This window comes from Corvus hawaiiensis, chromosome 2 (genome assembly GCF_020740725.1).
Source record: "Corvus hawaiiensis isolate bCorHaw1 chromosome 2, bCorHaw1.pri.cur, whole genome shotgun sequence".
Taxonomy (NCBI): Eukaryota; Metazoa; Chordata; class Aves; order Passeriformes; family Corvidae; genus Corvus; species Corvus hawaiiensis.
In genome coordinates, this window is record NC_063214.1 from 121,220,727 (window position 1) to 121,238,653 (window position 17,927).

Below are 17,927 nucleotides of genomic sequence, written 5' to 3' on the forward strand. Positions count from 1 at the left end.
TGTGTTGGAAAGGACCTTAAAGATGGCAAGGACACCTTCCACTACCCCAGGTTGCTCCAAGCCCCCTCCAACCTGGCCTGGAACACTTCCAGAGATGAGGCAGCCACAACCTCTCTGTGTTTTCTCTACTTCTCCCAGCAGAAAGCTCTTGCAGGACCCAAATAATTACAGGATTTCTGCTTTCCCATTTGTGTTTATTCCCAAGCATTATTTACAGCTGCTGTTTTCCAGCTGCCATCATCACAAACAACCCCAGAGGGCTCCTGATGCTCTTCCAGTAGCACTGAGGCCCCTCATTTCGGATGTATAAATTTCTAACTGAAGTGGCTGACATCAATCCAAGCCATCTTTGCCTCTCCTGAGGGAACAATGGAAGTATTCCATGCCCCTGCCGTGCTCACCCACGGAGATGATGGGAATATCATCAGACAGCTGGAATATGGAGTGAGGTGAGGAACAGAACCCGATTTTCCAGTTTCCCACCTCTCCATTCCCTACAAACCTCTTTGTGAGTTAACCCTTCAGGCCAATCACAGCTCCTGCTAAAGCTAAGGAATGAACTGGAATTCCAACAGCAAACAGGCCCCCCAGTTATACAAAATTATTCTTATTTGTTACACTGAACTCCTTTGAATCCTGAGGGTTTGGGAAAAGAGATGATTTTTGCCTCTGTTATGTTTTAGAGCTTCAGTTTTACACCTGCACCCATCTTCATCTAAAACATCCGTTGTTTGGGGGGGACACAACCTATGGACAGTAGGGGATGGATATCCTGAAAATCCTGAACCATACAAGGCTGCACAGGCCAGGAGATCTTTTTATCCCTTCAGCTCCAAATTTTCTAGTGGAAGTTTTCCAAAAAAAAGTGAATTTAAAAAGCTTGACAAAATTCAGCTGCCAGACACACCCCAGATGCTGAGGTGGGTGAGTCTTTAATTCACAATTTGCCTTCAACCCTGTCAAAGTGCTTTTTTACTGGCTCTGGCCTTGAAAAGAGCCCAGCTCTCATTGTTTGTATCCTAAAAATGCTCAGGTTGTCTAGGAAAGGAAGCTTTTCTTACCAGGCCCCTGAAACAGAGAGAGGTACAACTGCTCCATCTCCTCCTCCGAGAGGTAAACTGGGAATGTGGTACAATCCAGCAGCAGGTGACAAGCTGCAGAGAAAGCTTCCTTGCAGTCACCTCGGAGGGGTCCCAACACCAGTTCCAAGTCCCACTCTTCCTCCTCCTTTTCCTTTTTGTGACCAGAGCTGTGTTCAGAGAGCAGAGGACTGGAATTCTTGCTCCTGAAGGGTGAGCCCCGGGCTGAGAACAGCTCGGAGAGCATTTGTTTCACCTGAGGCACCGTGATTTGCTTGGCATCCCAAGGACTCTTTTTCTTGTTGCCACTCTCAGGTAACCTGTAGCCATTCTCCTTTTTCTCCTTCCCACTCAGATTTATTGCTGCAATCCCTTCGTTACTCATTTCTTGGAGCTGCACCCCAAAAATATATTTGCTGGAAAACTTGGCCACCAGCTCCTGGATGCAATAGAGAGTTTTCTGGATGCTCCCTCCTTTTTTCCAGACATCATCCCTCTCCAGGGTCACCGTGGGCACCCCCAGGTGCTGGGAGAGCTCTGGGGAGGAGGCACTCAGGCCAATGCCACTGTCCTCTGACTTGAGGGGAGGGAAGGGAGCCTCATCCTCCTCCTGCAGCACAGGTTTGGTCTCCAGGGTTATATCCACATCTTCCTTTGGCACTGGGCTCTGGAACAGTGATACGGATGTGGTTAATGTGGCACTGCCAACAGAGATTTAAACTGGAGAACAGCAATGACAAAAAAACCTCCGGTTTGTGATTTCCAGGATCACAGTTGTTTGTAAGCAGCTCCATTCACTTCCCTTTAAAACCCAACAAATGTCTGTATAAACCTCACACACTGACTCAAACAGAAACTTAGCAGAGGGGTGTGTTCCCTTAAAAGCAATTTCCCCCCAGAGCAGTGTTCCATCTGTTGCATTATTCCTGCTCAAATGCAGGTACTTGTTCTTTGGCAGGCTGTGCTTGTGGGGTTGCTTTATCCCATTTATTCCTCATTCCTTAGCATGGTCCTTTGCACACCGACAATGCCCCATTGTGTTCCACTGAAATATTAATTGAAAGCCCTGCAGACCTAACCAGCTGTGAAGCTGGGCTGCATTTGGCAGCTCCAGGTTTTAGCTACTGCATTCTGTTTCCAAAACCATTTCGATCCCGTCCTTCTCAGGGGCAGAATTATAGCCCCAGTTTGAGACAGGACTGAACTCCTTCAGTGCCACAAATAACTCAAACAGGCCACAACTGAACACCCAGTGAGAGTAACAAGGCATCAAAGTGCTCTGGAAGGAGCCAAAGAAGGGGAGTTTCAAAAAATCTTTACTGTTGCAGTTACAAATTTCATAGAATTATAGGTTTGGGTTGGAAGGGATCTTAAAAATGATCCAGTTCTACTCCCTGCTAGGGGCACGGACACCTTCCACTGTCCCAGGCTGCTCCAAACCCTGTCCAGGATGGCTTTGGACACTTCCAGGGATGAGGCAGCCACAGCTTCTCTGGGAATTTCATCCCAGCCACTCCCCACCCTCACAGGGAAGAATTCCTTCCCAATATCCCATCTATCCCTGCTCTCTTCAAGCTTCAAGCCCTTCCCCCTTGTCCTGTCCCTCCATCCCTTGGAAATTGTCTCTCTCCATCTTTCCTGTGGCTCCCTTCAGGTGCAGTTCTCATCTAGGCTGAAGGACAATTAGCATTTTAAATTATGTCCCAAAGTTATTTAAACCAACAGTTTTAAAGGGTTTTAACCATCTCTGAGGGGTTGAAAAATCACTTACCCCATTGCCACTCCCTGTCTCAACGTCCAGGTAGGAAGGGGGCATTTGCACCTTGCTGAGCACCTTAAAACAGGTCTTTAAGGCATGGGTGAGTTCTGGCAATCCCAACACTTCCATGTTTTCCAGGAGAGACTGCACCATGTAACTGAGCATCTGGGGGAGGTACTGGGTCTGCACTTCGGAGTAGAGCTCCTGAAATAAATCAGGAACGTTTAAAGGAGTTCTCACATCTCTTCCATCACTGAGCAGTGATTGATAAACCAGGCTGTCTTACCAAAGGAATCACATCCAGCAGGAACACCAGCAGGGTGCAGAGCTCTGAAATGGTGGGAGGAGTGCTCACGCTTTCCAGAGGATATCTCATCTCCGTGGATTTGTTTCTGGAGTGAAAGACACATTCTTATGTAAGGTTTGTTTGGTTTTTTTCACGGCAAAATTCTGGTTAAAAACAAAAAGCTTCATTAAAATCAGCACAAAATGAACAGCTTTGAGGCAAAGGGCTTCTAACACAGCAGGAGAAAATACTCTGTCAAAACAACCTAAACTCTGTGTGGGATGATGAAGAGCTGCTAATTTTCAGACTGTGTCTCACTACTTGAAGCAGAATCTTCTTTCTTAGAGTTAGAAAATTATAAAAAGGGAGATATCATAAAATCAGAGTTGGAAGGGGCCTTAAAGACCATTTAGCATCTTTATTTTTCTTCTATAAAGGCCTCTCCACCTCCCCTCCCAACCCTTTTTCCTTTATCTGTTGATTTGAAAGGAATTTCTTCTGTTCCCAGGTTGAAATTTCCATCTAATTGTTTACCTGGTTGCATTCCTGAATTATTTGTGGACACAACTTACAGATCTGGCTGGTTCTACCATGTGGGATGTCCCTTAAAAGCTTCAGTAAATATTATTATCCTTAACAGACAGCTCTGAAGTGGCATTTTTGAGAGCACAACATAAACACCTGAAACAATCTTCCAAGCATTTGGTCAGGTAATCCCAGAGGAAATCAGTGCTTAAGGATGTGATCAACAAATTCACTGTTTTGACAATTTCTGAAGCATTTTTGTTCTCTTTGATTGCACTGGAAGGGAAAGAAAAGGAAAAGAAAACCAGATGTCAGTGAGGATCCACATCCCATGAGCTGGTGCACTCTGAAATCTCTTTCCTCCTTTCTCTACAAGCTAAAAAAACATTGATTATTTTAAATCAAAGACTAAATCATTCTGGAATAGCTGGAGTTGGAGCATCTTTCAGATGATGGAAATCACAAGGCTGAGCTCTGTCAGCAGCCTGATGTCCCTGTGGTTATTCAACACTCATCACACGCAGGGAACTTAATTTTTTCTCTGCTAATCCAAGAGAAATCCATTGTGTGTGGGGAAAAGGGGAAGTCAGGGGAAAAAACTGATCCCCTCTCTAGAAAGTCATCCTGTTACAAACCAAACCTTCCTTAAATTGCTTGATTTTAACAATTTAGCTTCAAAAAAAAGGTCCAGTTTCAGCTCAGAGTTGAAAACTTGTCTCTACCTTGCCAGGATGTTGCCACTTTGATTGTAGCTGAGTTTGAGATCAGAACCCAGGGTGTCTTTGCAGTAGGAATAAAAAGCTCTAAGAACTTCCAGGAACAGATCCCCAACAACCTGTGGCCCTGCAAGGGAAGGGAAAAAAGAATCCAAGAGTTGTCTACAGAGGGGTTGAAGAAATAATAATTTCAATGGCTGTAACTTAAAATAATTAATTAAATAAATAGTAATTAAAAATATGATAATTTAAAAATAATTCTAATTAAATAATTAAAATAATTAAATAGAATAATTAAAAATTAAAAAAAAAATTTTAAAAAGTAGTGTATAAAGCATTGCAATGAGTGCTTTCAAAAATGAAAAGAACAAGTTTAAGTGACTAAGAACAGCAGAAAAGTCAAAGATTCTTGTGATGTTTGATGCCTTTAAATAATAGTTGCATCGTTAAATCCATTTCCAAAGGGAGTGAAAGTCTTAATGGCTTAAGGCTGAAGGAGTTAAACTTTGTGTGCTGACTGGAACAGAAAGATTAAACTGGATAATGCAGTTTAGCTGAATATCCCTGATTTAAAAGGGATTTATTATCCCTTTATTTGTACTTTAGATCAATGCTGATTGTCAGGCAGCCAAGCAACACAGCCAGTAGGGCGATGTCTCTCATTTACTTTCTAAATTAGGTGAATCAATACATTTCTAATGGAAACAACCTCTTTGGCAACATCACTCCCCACTCAAAATATTTTTAAATCCTAATAAATTTGTCATGTCACTTTGGTTTAATTCTTTAGTGCAGAAAGGTGAGTTTGCCCTTGAAAATAAGGATGGGCAGAGCCTCATCCTTCTGGTGCTGCATGGACACAACGGGACAGATCCGGCACAGGGAAGAGCATTCTAGCAGAGAAACTCCATGGAACAAATGAGGCTGAATATGGAGATGAGGGTGGAAGTGCTTTTTTTAAAGGGCCCTCTCAGTTCAGGGCACAGGATCACAGAATTATCAAGGCCGGAAGAGCCCTCCAGGATCACCCAGTGCCACCCCAGCAGCACCAGCAGCACCCCAAAGCCTGTCCCCAAGGGCCACATCCAGACTCCTCCTGAGCACTCCCAGAGACAGTGACTCCAGCACTCCCTGGGCAGCTCATCCCAAGGCCTCACCACTCTGGCAGGGAAAAATTGTTTCCAGTCTCCAACCTGAGCCTCTCCTGGCCCAGCCTGAGGCCGTTCCCTCTCCTCCTGTCCCTGTTCCCTGGCAGCAGAGCCCGACCCCCCCGGCTGCCCCCTCCTGTCAGGGACTTGTGCAGAGCCACAAGGTCCCCCCTGAGCCTCCTTTGCTCCAGCCTGAGCCCCTTTCCCAGCTCCCTCAGCCGCTCCTGGGGCTCCAGCCCCTTCCCAGCTCCCTTCCCTGCCCTGGACACGCTCCAGCCCCTCCAGGGCTCTCCTGCAGGAGCCAGAACTGGGCACAGCCCTCGAGGGGCCTCTCAGTGCCCAGCACAGAGGGACAATCCCTGCCCTGCTCCTGCTGGACACACAATTCCTGATCCAGCCCAGGGGCCAGTGGCCTCCTGCCCACCTGGGCACCCCTGGGCTCGTGTCCGGCTGCTGGCACCAGCACCCCCAGGGCTTTTCCCAGCTTGAGCAGCTCTCAAGACACTCTGTCCCCAGCCTGGGGTTGTGCTGACCCAGCAGGAGGGCACAGATGTGCATTTCCCTCACTGGGATCCATCCCTGCTCTGCAGGGCTCTGTGGGGTGGCCAGAGACAACCTGGAGAGGGAACCTTGTTCCAGAGCAGGGCCAAGGCAAGGAAGAGCCTCCTGCACATTCCCAGAAAACAGAGTCAGGGTCAGGAAGGATTGTGCAGGGTTTTAAGTCCTATTTAGAGCTGGGACAAACACTTTACCTATTTCAGGTTTGTCCAGGAGGCTGATAAGGATCCGGAAGGGTTTCAGATAAGCCTGGTGCTGTTCCTCTGGGTCAGACTCTGGGAATTTCTGATGCAGAATCACAATCAAACTCTAGGAAAAGGAAAACATCCCAATGTTATACATCAGAGACAGAGTGTCTTCTTATTAAGTGCTGAAGTATTTCCAAATTTGATTTTGTTTAGGACTGACTACAAATGAACTCCAATTTTCCATCCAGGGTAAACAAATCAATGCAATCTTTCCATCAGCTCTACTCAGGGCTGATCTTACCCAGAGAAACATTTTTAAATAATTCAGGTAGTTCAGCCAAGATGCTTCCCTTTGGTTTCCTTAGATTCCATAAGCACATCCAATATTGGGATAAACACAGCCCAGAGGCTTTGAGATGGATGGAAATGTAACCACAGGGACAGAGAGGGAAGGACAAAGCAATAATTGGGAGTAATTCTGGACACAGTTTGTGCTAAAATTTAAAGGATCATGAATTTATCTGGAATATATCTGTATAAAATGGACACCAACCTCAACCAAAAGATCTTTAGAGTATTTTGCAAAGAAATAAACAGCATGGTCTTCAGAAGTGGTGGAGTCTGGAGCAAAAGTGCCACCTTTAATATCAGAGCCTACAAGAAAGCAGAGGCAGGAGGAGCTCAGGGAGCAGCACAGAGCACTGAACACAGGGGTTTACACTGAAATTACACTGCATTTTTAACCTTTGTCATTTCCACAAAATGATGAGTTCAAGGGCATCCAGATGTTCAGCACAGCACATAAATCAAAATCAAGGCCAGATAAATGTGGGAATTACTATTTCTTCCAGAAAAATAAGATTAAAATAGTGCCCTATTCCTTCCATCCACTGAACCACTTCACAACAAACTGTGGGTGGAACCAGAATTTATCAGATAGCCTGGGATTCAGAGGGAAATAAATTCACCAAGAGAAGCCCTGTTTGCCAAATGTTTCATTGCATTAAGGCACTTAAATGGCAAATAAACACCATTTTATTTTACTATCATTCATTAACAGCTAAACCATATTATAATTTTAAACACTGATTTTTTTTTTGCTCTCAAATATCCAGAATATTGAAAATCCCTGGATTTTGTACAGTACCTAGCAGCCATGCATACAATCTCCTGTTGAGGGACATGTCTCTCCTCAGCAGTGTCTGGGTGGCTGCTGACAGGATATAAACCAGATCAGCCCTTCGGAGCAGGATGGTGCTTTCCTTGCAGTCCTAGGGTGGAAAATAAAGATATTTCAGCTGTTTGTGAGCACTGAAAGGAGTCAAATTGGTGATGGGGTGGGGTTTTTACCTGGGAATAGTAATGTTTTGGGATAAAGGTAACAAACCATCAACAGGAAAATGGTTTGTGTGTTAAAAATCTCGAGAAATGTGACACAGTCTCAAAGGATCTGACACAATTGTGATCATGGAATCACAGGATTGTTTGAGTTGGGAAGAATCTTAAAGATCCTCCTATTCCAAGCCCTTCATGGGCAGGGACACCTCCCACTGTCCCAGGCTGCTCCCAGCCCCAATGTCCAGCCTGGCCTTGGGCACTGCCAGGGATCCAGGGGCAGCCCCAGCTGCTCTGGGCACCCTGTGCCAGGGCCTGCCCACCCTCCCAGGGAACAATTCCTGCCCAAGATCCCATCCAGCCCTGCCCTCTGGCACTGGGAAGCCATTCCCTGGCTCCTGGCCCTCCACGCCTTGGGAATTGTCTCTCTCCAGCTTTCCTGCAGCTCCTTCAGGCCCTGCAAGGCCACACTGAGCTCAGCCCAAAGCTTCTCTTCTCCTTAAGACTTAAAAATCCTTCCTCCATCCAAAACACTGCCTGTCTCACAGGTAAGTGAGGAAACAATGGAACAACTTTTGTTTTAAGTAATATTTTCTACCCTGGTCTTTACCAGAAATAACTTAATGTGGACAATTCCAAATTCTAAAATCCTACTTGAATAAACTCCGTATTTTTTCCACATGACAGAATACTTCAAGCACATCCCAAATATCCCCCAAAAGCCCCTGTGAAATCACATCTTCAGCCTTGGAAGCTGTAAAGACTTTGAGAATCAGCAGAGTCTCCTCCACTCCTAGAACTGATGGGGCACAAGAAACCACAAAATTCATTGATTTTGAAGGTTCAAAATTCAAATTTTGGCAATAACAGAGGTGAGGAGCTGGGCTGCTTGCACAGAACACACCTTCCATGGGACAATCCCAAAATAATCCCCTTACCAGAGCTGTGTAAAATGGGAAAAAGAAGAGGATTGCTTCCAGAGTGTTCCTCTGCACAAGGACATTGGAATCCAGCACTGACACACACAAAGACTTTATCTGTAAAAGGAAAACACAACATTGGAATGACCATCAAATAATCACAGGAAGGAAAGGAAGAAAATCTGGCTACCTATGAACAATATTTTGTTTAAATAAGAGGAAAATTACAGTTTAACTCCTGCACCCAAAATGAGTTAAAACAAACTTTTGTGGCCATTAAAAGAATTGTTAATATTGGGTTTGTAACAATACAGAATGTCCCAGAGTTACAAGATGTAAAACCTCCCAAAATGCAGATATTAAAGTACTCTAATTAATCTTACACTTATTCCATCACTCAACATGAATTACTCCCTACAGAAGATTTCCATTTTAGTGCAAAACTAAAAAGACACTAAATTTCAGAACAGCAAACACTTTGGGAGCTACACATTAAACACTGTAACCAGAAAAGCTGCTCTTCAAATTAAATGTAGGAAGCAATTTCATATCATGCACCTTTCAGCCTCTCTTATCCAAAAACTGTTAACTGCATGGTATCCTAATTTAATCCAGAGAAAACCCAATCTGCTGGGATTATGGAGTGGAAAATGAACTTACTGTGAGTTTATAATCAGTGCCAAGCATGAATTTCTGCTGTTTGCCAGAGAGTTCTCTGTTGATGTGGCTGACAACAAAGAGGGAAGCAGGGAGCCTGATGGAGGGGCTGCCCAGGACACTGCCCCACAGGGCCCCATAAAACACCTCCTGGCCCATCAGCAGGGACAGCTTCACCAGCAGAGCATCTGTTCTGTACACAGACACAGCCCACAGGAGACAAAACCCCTTTGTTAGCTGATTCTGTACCACAGGAATGTAATTATATAGAGTTGAGATGATTTCTTTGAATCTCAGGATGGTTTGGGTTGGAAGGGACCTTAAAAACCACCTTGTTCCACCCCCTGCCATGGGCAGGGAAGCTTCCCCTAGACCAGGTGATGATGGATAAATCTCATTGGACAAAAACAATCAAACCCACTCAATTCTTTGTCACTAAAACAAAGTTTCTGTTCATACACTGGAAACTTCTTCAGGAAATATCTGCAAATATTTAGCTCTGACCAAACAACTGCAGTACCTCTGACTGCAAAAGGTTTATGGGCAGAGGTGTGAAATACGAAATTGGAAGGAATTTAAGCAGATGCTGAAGTCTGAAAGCAAATGTTATAAGTCTGGGAGCTGGAAGTTATCCTAAAAATTTCTATTTTCAAAACAACAGGGTTAATTTTTAAAACACTGGATGAAGAAAAACAAGAGATGTGAAATCCCCTGGGTCCCTGGAAGTGTCCAAGGCCAAGCTGGATAGGACTTGGAGCAACCTGGGATAGTGGAAGGTGTCCCTGGCCTTGGAAGGGATTGGAATAGGATAATTTGGATGAGCTTTAAGGTCCCTTCCAACCCAAACCATTCCATGATTCCATGAGATAAAACAACACCTTGCACACAGGACACCCTGAAATGAATTCCAGGCCATCCCACTGGAAGTCCTGTGACTGGAGGCACATTCCCTGCTCTGGAATACTTTGGTATTTTACCATAAAGGAGGAATTAAAACCTCACGAGAGGAATGCAAATGGAGAAAAGAGGAAAAAGCCCAGCTCAGAAGAGGAAGCATCCTCCCAGTGTGATGTTCTTTTCCATTTCCTTATAAAAAAATCCCTCAAACCAGTTTTCCTTTTCCATTTTCTGTGTGTGAGTGCACAAACTCAGGAATATTTTGAGCAGGAAATGGTGTCTAGGTTGAAGCACAACCTCAGCACTTTGTTCCCTTTCAGGATCAGCAGGAGATGGATTAATTTCAGTCTGCAGTATTGAAGGTTCTGAAAACACTCAGTGGAGAGCCTCTCATGAAAAAGAATTGAAAATTAACCTAACACATCTTCTGTCATGATATTCTTGCACCAGAACCATTGCAATGAGTAAACAAAAGAAAAACTTCCTCATGGAAATTTGTATTTCACCAAAAAACCTCCCATTAAATGAGTTTTAGCACAAATACTTCACAAGATTTATGAAATATGTGGTCAGTACCATGTGATCCTGTTTGCTCAAGGCAAAGAGGAAAATGATGCCATCAGAAATGGGGAAGAAAGGTATAAAACCAGAGGTCAGATCTTGGAAGTTCATCTGCAGTTCCCATCAACTCCCTGCTCCATATTTTTGTCAAGTTACATAGAAATACTGGAAAGAATTCAGCTGCTCTCTCATGTTAAAGTATTCAAATAGAATTTATCTCCAGAGCAGTGGTTTGGGGAGTCAGGTGAATTATTTAGGAGTTCAGAGGAGCTTGAAGAAATAGTTTTTATTCTTTTCTCTCAGCACATCTATTTTTAACCCTCCTTTTCCTCTTCTCTTCTCCTCCTGGGATGACAACAGAGGGGAAAGGGTTTTTCTACTTCAACATCTTTCCATGTCCCACAGTTCATCCCCCTTTAGAAGCTCTTTTATCTATAGAAATCTGACAGAAATGTCTCAAGAATTCCCTACAAAATCAAAATACTGCATATTGCTTCAATTAATATGGAATAATTAATCTTACCTGTCATAAATTTCTGATCCTTCTTCCAAGCCAGGCAGCAGCCCAATTACAAAAGCCTGGAGTCCAGGCAGGAGAGACTTTTGGAGAGGGAGAAAATATTTCTCATACAACCCAAGGAGAACAGGTCTCACTGACATTGCTGCATTTGCCAGCAGAGGGAACAAACCAGAGCTTTGAATCCAAAAGAAAGACAAAAAAAATGAGTTGATTAAAATAGATTGAGATGGTTATGCCTTAGAAAACAAAATTTAAATGACTTGTACAAGAAAAAATCCTTGGCAAGCCATTTTATGCCTTAGAAAACACAATTTATATTACTTGTACAAGAATGAATCCTTGGCAAGCCATTTTACGCCTTAGAAAAAAAATGTAAATTACCTGTACAAGAATAAATCCTTGGCCAGCCATTTTGTGCCAATGATTTTGAAGATTATTTCATAGGTTTCTAAAGCCTTTAAGTGCACCCCACTGGGCAGGGCTGGGTGCAAGCACTGGGATAATCTTTTACTGATGATCAGTTTTCTGGGCAGCAGAGAATACTTCAGGTTACTCTGCAGAGCCTGGGGGAGAAAGGAGAGAATAAATAGTTAGAATGTGAAATACAAAATATATAATGACTGAAAGTTAGAGGTTGAGAGGAATGTTGAGAAGAGTTTTAACTCCTAACTGCATTTTGTTACACTGAAACAGCACAATTCTGCATTTGATTTTTTATATAGAATCAGCCATGGAAAATTTAGAAAAGCCTGGTTTGACTCTGCTGAGAGGAGGGAAAAGGAAGTCAAAGAACAGGACTGGGACAGGGTATCCTTATCCTACCTCCAGGGGAAGTAGGGAAGTGACAAGAAGAGAATCTCAGCTTTTAAGGAATAAAGAAAGAATTACAGATTTATCTTTCCTCAGAAATTCTCATTTCATGAGGGGAATCATGGAATGGTTTGGGTTGGAAGGGACATTCAAGATCATCTTGTTCCACTATCCCAGGTTGCTCCAAGCCCTGTCCAACCTGGCCTTGGACACTTCCAGGGATGAGGACCCCACAACCTCCCTGGGCACCCTGTGCCAGGGTGTCCCCTCCCTCACAGGGAAGAATTTTTTTCCTAATATCTGAAACAAAAATAACAAACCTTCCAACCAAAGCAGACACGATGAAATGGGACAAAACCCTCTGATCTGGAATTCTGTGTGGCTGCATTCACTAAGCTGAGTAACTCACTGCATTGATGTACAAGTAAAGAATCTTTAGGACAGGAAATACTTAAGTAAGTTTTGCTGCTGGGCCAGGTTTTAGGAAAAACTGTGCCTCTCTTCTTGGGAAAGGTTCCTCCTTTCCTTGAGCCAGCAGAGCATTTCAGCAGGGAAATAAGTAAGTTTTCTCTTCAAGTCAGAGACAATTAAAAAGAAAAGTTGCAAGTCAAGGGCACTTCAGGCTTTGATCGGTCTGCAAACACAAGCAGATGTTCCAGAGCACGTGGACATTTGGGAGGTTTTCAGGATCAGGCAAATTCTTATCTCTCCCTAAAGTTAAATCATGGCCTTATCCTATGTAATCATTTTTAACTTGAGGTTCTTCTATCCTGCTTGGAAAAGCAGCAGGAAGTGGAATAAACCTTCCTGGAATAAACTCAAACCAGGTCACTTAACCCTGAACACTTCTCAGCAGGAAGGGGAGGAGATAAAATCCATCACCTTTTAATAAGAGCAGCTAGCAGTAAATTTATTCAAGAAGAGGAAAGGTTGAGAGTTTATAACAACAGCAAACAGAAATGTCACCCCATCCCAGCAGACACACAGATGTCACTCAGAGCCACTTCGTTTCCTTCCTTCCCGCCCCCAGGATGGGCAGAGCTGCATTTTAATGGGTAATAAAAACCAGAATCCAACAATAGAGTAATATTGCACATATTTAGCTAAACCAGGTTATATTTGTGCAGTTACCCTTTTTATACCTTTTACATTTGAGACATTTCCCTGTGTGTTACACGAGGAATATTATTTCAACATTAAAATCCTTAATACCTGTAAGAACTTCGAAGATTTCTGGAAAGCTGGACTTTGAAACTTTCTATTTATATTGTTTGGCATGTGTTTGCCCACACCCTCTCTGTATATTTACAGATCTAAAAGGAGTTAATTTAAAAAAAAAAGGCCAGTGGTAAATATTTTCCCTCTCAGTGTTCAGCCTGAACAAATACCATCTTAATATTCCAACAGTTTGAATTGAAATATCAGCCAGGCAGAAAATGGAAACATTCACTGTTTATCACACAGAGAATCAGATCCACTACAGAAATAATGGCATCTCAGCAAATGGCTGGTTTGGCTCCAGCTTTCCTACGGATTTGAAGAAAATAACTCCCTCCCCCAGACATCAGGGATAGATAAGCAGAATATTTAGAATCACTGAATGGTTTGGAAGGGACATTAAAGGTCAGCCAGGGATGGGCAGGGACACCTCCCACTGTCCCAGGCTGCTCCCAGCCCCAATGTCCAGCCTGGCCTTGGGCACTGCCAGGGATCCAGGGGCAGCCCCAGCTGCTCTGGGCACCCTGTGCCAGGGCCTGCCCACCCTCCCAGGGAACAATTCCTGCCCAAGATCCCATTGTGTTAAAAATTCCCAGTTATCCCTGATCTCCCAGCAGATTCAGGGATTTTAAACCACACTTCAACATTTTAGAAGGCTGTGGTTGCCCCAAGAGCCCTCCCAGCAGCCCCTGGCTGCTGCTTTGCTGAAAGGTCCAGGTTCTTCCCAGCTTCCCCAGAACTGCAGAGATCCAAGGATTTCAAAAGGCTTGAAAGGCACGAATTAGCAGAGGGATCTCAAAGTGTTCACTGAAATAAGAGTGACACGATAATAGACAGGTTTCTAAATGCTAAATAGTCCCCTTGAGCTGACAGGCAAAGTCGAGAAGGTGGATTTTTAAATATCCTGAGCTTCCACAAGTGAAAAAAAGAACACAGAAGCAGGATCCAGGAGTGCTGAAATGACAGCTTTGGCTGTGAGAGGTGAATAAACCTGAGATCCCATCCCACACCATTGTTTGCAACACTAGCACATAAGGATGCTCAGAATTTCTGTGAAGTTGGGCTATAAAAAGCACAGAATTGTCTAAAAAGGGAAAACTTGCTATTTTTTGCACCTGTGCCTTAAAATTAAACCACGCACACAGAGCAATATTTGCATTTCCTCAGTTCCTGGTTTAATTCCTTCTGCACTAGAAACCTGTTTAAAAAAATGATAAAAACCCAGTGCAAATCAAGCAAATATTTTTATTTCCATTACTAGAATTCCAGGAACAGGTAGCATCAATTTCTAAGCTTAACTTCAACTAGGAGATACCATAATTCTTGTTTAAACAACAGTGGTTGTGAGGAGAGGGGGAGAAGGAGAACCTGTGATTCCATTTTCCACTGATTCATTTTCCAAGTAAAAAAAAATTGCAAACAGAGTCCCAGCTTCCATAGAAATACCATGAATAGAATTAATTTTAAAGGTGGTTGGAGCTGGAGTTCTATTTAAAAAGGGGGGAAAGAGGTGTTTAAAATATCTCTAATCCTGTACCTTGAATTTGTCCATTGGGTTTGGGGAAAAAATAAAGGAACTTCTCAAAAATAGAAATAAAGTTTGTCTTCAGCAGAAGTCTGAAGCTGAGCCAGCAGCTGGTTTAAAGCCCTGGATGTCTGAGTTTTCATATGAAGCAAGTGCTTAATTAATGGCTGCACTCATTAAATCCCTGCTTGAGAAGAATCCTCCTCTTCTCTCCCTCAGTTACAGACGGATTGTGACACTGAGTGCTGCTGTTCCAACAATGAATGTGCAGCTGCAATGAGTTTTGGGGCTTGTTTTGCCTTTCCCTCCAAACAGAACAAGGATTTGGGTGAGATCAGGTTCACCTCAAAGTTCCTGAGGCAAGAAAAGTCTTCAGAACTAAAAAGTCACCGATTTATTTTCTGTTAGCAGTTTGATTTTTTAAAAATTTACTTTGAAATTGCAAAGTAAAGATTAAAACTTGGATTTACAGAGCTGTGTTATGTCCAAGGATAAAAACAGTTTGAAAGTGCTGTTTTCAGAGCAAATACTACTAAAATTACAGATTGGATTGGGTTGGAAGGGACCTTCAAGATCATTTTGTTCCAACCTTTGCCATGGCAGGGACACCTTTCACTATTCCAGGTTGTTCCAAGCCCCATCCAAGCTGCCCTTGGGCACTGCCAGGGATCCAGGGGCAGCCCCAGCTGCTCTGGGCACCCTGTGCCAGGGCCTGCCCACCACAAATTTCAGAGTTTTTAAAAATCCCCCCTTTCCTAATTTCTTTACAAAACCAGGATGCAGAATCCAATATTCTCTACTCCTTAGTTGTTCATTTTGCAAATTGTGCCACTTACCTACACCCAGAGTTGAAATTTATGGAAAATTTCTGTTTATAATCAGGATTAAAAATTTGGATTTTCCTAAATTCATCATATTTTTAGCCTCTTAATTGCCTGAAGTTCCCACTACATGAACATTTTATATGCATTTGCTATGTGTTTATACTCTGAATAGAGTGACAGGCATTGTGGATATAAAAACAACGTTAAAAGCACCAGTTTCATTGTCAAACCCACCTACACTGAACCACCACCTGTTTCTAAGTTTAGAAGGCCACATTTCTCCAGCCCAGCAGCTTTTTGATCAAAGTATGAAAGTGATTTCTCACTGAAAATGAAGCTGAAAGCTTCCTTAAAACATTGGTGCCCATATTGACTGCCTGTTTCATCCGCCTGTGTGCATCTGCTCATTATATTCTTATTATAAATATTACTTTCCACTGTTTCTCATTTCCCATAATGTTATATTACAGCCACATTATTCAAAATAACCCCCCAAGATCTTTCCCTTATCAACTTGGGGTGTAAAATAAACGAGCCAATTCTGCCAATTCCCTCATGCTCACACCTGGTGCCTGCAGTTCTTTAACTCTGAAGGGGAGATTCATCTCACCTGACCTCAGAAACCCAAAAATCAGCCAAAACCATGGGTAAAACTGCAGTAACTCACCTCAGGCTCCCCATAAAACCCATGAGGAACACACACAATTTTAGGATAATGCTCATCTGACCTACTTTAAGGAAGAGATGAGTCACAAGACAAAAAAATAGTTTTATTTTTTTATTCCTCTGCCTGTCTAAAAGCAATTCAAGGTGAAGCTGTCTGTGCTGAAGTCGTGTCAAGTCAGATAAAGCTCATCTCCCTTAAATGATGAAATAAAATCTCTCCAGATCTGCCAACTGACCCTTCTGGCTGAGCATTCAGATGTTGCTTCCCTGGTTCTACAAGTCTCCACGAAATATTATTTAGAGCTGTGGAAGCAACAAAGAAACTGAAAAACAACCTCCAGTTTATCCTGAGTAGAACCATCATGGTTGGAAGAGATTTTAAGATCATCAAATAACAACAGAGAAGTAGCAGAGTTGTTTCTCTTCACCAACCTCCATTTTTTTACCTCATTTTTAAGGAATAAGAGCCTGTCTTGCTTTCTCCAGACTTTGGATTACCTAGAGGGTGATGCCACTGAGCTTTGTGGAAATAAGAGAGTGTCTGTGTGTCTCAATAGTGCCTGCAGGAGAAAAAGCCTCAGAAAATATTACACCCAGAGAGGCAAGAACAGATTTCACACTGCTCTGGGAAAGAGCTTTGGAACTTCTTGATTTCTTGTGTTTTGTCCTTCCCTTTCTCAGCAGTTTCATGTGTGATTAATGTCAGTTTTCCCTGCACACAAGTGACCCCCAGGATCTTTAATATAACCACATGCAGTGTGTAAAAGCAATTTTCTCACTGAGATCCTGCTGATCTCTTCCCTCCTGCTCATCCACCTCCCCCACTGACTACAGGAAAAAAGAGGTTTTTCTGTCAGAAACTCCAACCCTGATAAAACTCAACAATAATATTTCTGTTTGAGGCTGTAGGAGACCAAGTAATCCCAGGAGTTCAGGGAACAGTTAGTGACATCTTCTTTCCCAGTCTTCCTTTTGGCAACACCTTCCCCTGCCACACCATCCTGACTTTCAGATAACAGACAGGGATGAACACTGGGGATGATTTGCTCCACCAATTCTTAAGCTCCTAAAAAGATTAAATCCATAAAATCCCACAGCAGATGGACTGCTGGATCAGCTGAAAGCTTTTCCCTTGGCTTCTCCTCTGCTGCCACATCTTTTGGCAATTCTGCACCTCAGTAAGAGTCTCAGGTAGGTGCTCACCAGTTCAGTGCGTTCATCTAGATCAAGAGAAAAGATCAAAGCCACCTCTCACTCTAATTATTTCCTATTGTCCCTTTTGAGAAAAGCATTTTGAAGGTCTCTGGCTCTTGACTCAACAGCAATCAGGATGAAACAGTGAAAGCAAAAATGTGGAGCTCCTGTTCCAAACCAATATTTCTTTCTGTCTGTCTCTCTCCATGGTCATACAAAAGACACCACCAAATTTCCCCAAATCTAAGGGGAGGGCACAGTCAAGTAAATGTGACCTTTAAATACAAGCTTTGACTCAGAAAATATTCTAAAACTGGTCACCTCCTGTTTTCTAGAAAAGCTTTTTAGCTGCTCTAGAATAAGTAGCAGCATTTTGATGCAAAAATTAAACTAATTTAGCAGCATAAAGACAGCAAATACCATTTGCAGGAAAGCTCTGCTGCTTTCACCAGAATTTCTCACATTTATATAAAAAATACTGACTTAGCTCCTTCCATTATTTTTCTTGAGTGAATTTTCAATTTTTCCAAGAGCTGGAAGC

At 42.9% G+C, this 17,927-nt stretch overlaps 1 protein-coding gene across 2 annotated transcripts in view; it reads right to left on the reverse strand.

Moving 5' to 3' along the window:
• Window positions 1-17,927, reverse strand: part of DOP1B (DOP1 leucine zipper like protein B) — a 39,110-nt gene that overhangs the window by 18,331 nt on the left and 2,852 nt on the right. For both annotated transcript variants that reach the window (XM_048291317.1, XM_048291309.1), the window contains exons 3-14: window positions 11,531-11,712; window positions 11,153-11,323; window positions 9,175-9,364; window positions 8,533-8,631; window positions 7,407-7,530; window positions 6,813-6,913; window positions 6,266-6,380; window positions 4,372-4,492; window positions 3,806-3,925; window positions 3,125-3,230; window positions 2,851-3,042; window positions 1,062-1,746 (exon numbers count right to left, since the gene is read on the reverse strand). In XM_048291317.1, coding sequence (XP_048147274.1) covers window positions 1,062-1,746; window positions 2,851-3,042; window positions 3,125-3,230; window positions 3,806-3,925; window positions 4,372-4,492; window positions 6,266-6,380; window positions 6,813-6,913; window positions 7,407-7,530; window positions 8,533-8,631; window positions 9,175-9,364; window positions 11,153-11,323; window positions 11,531-11,712 — 2,206 coding nt within the window. The remainder of the gene's footprint in view (window positions 1-1,061; window positions 1,747-2,850; window positions 3,043-3,124; window positions 3,231-3,805; window positions 3,926-4,371; window positions 4,493-6,265; window positions 6,381-6,812; window positions 6,914-7,406; window positions 7,531-8,532; window positions 8,632-9,174; window positions 9,365-11,152; window positions 11,324-11,530; window positions 11,713-17,927) is intronic.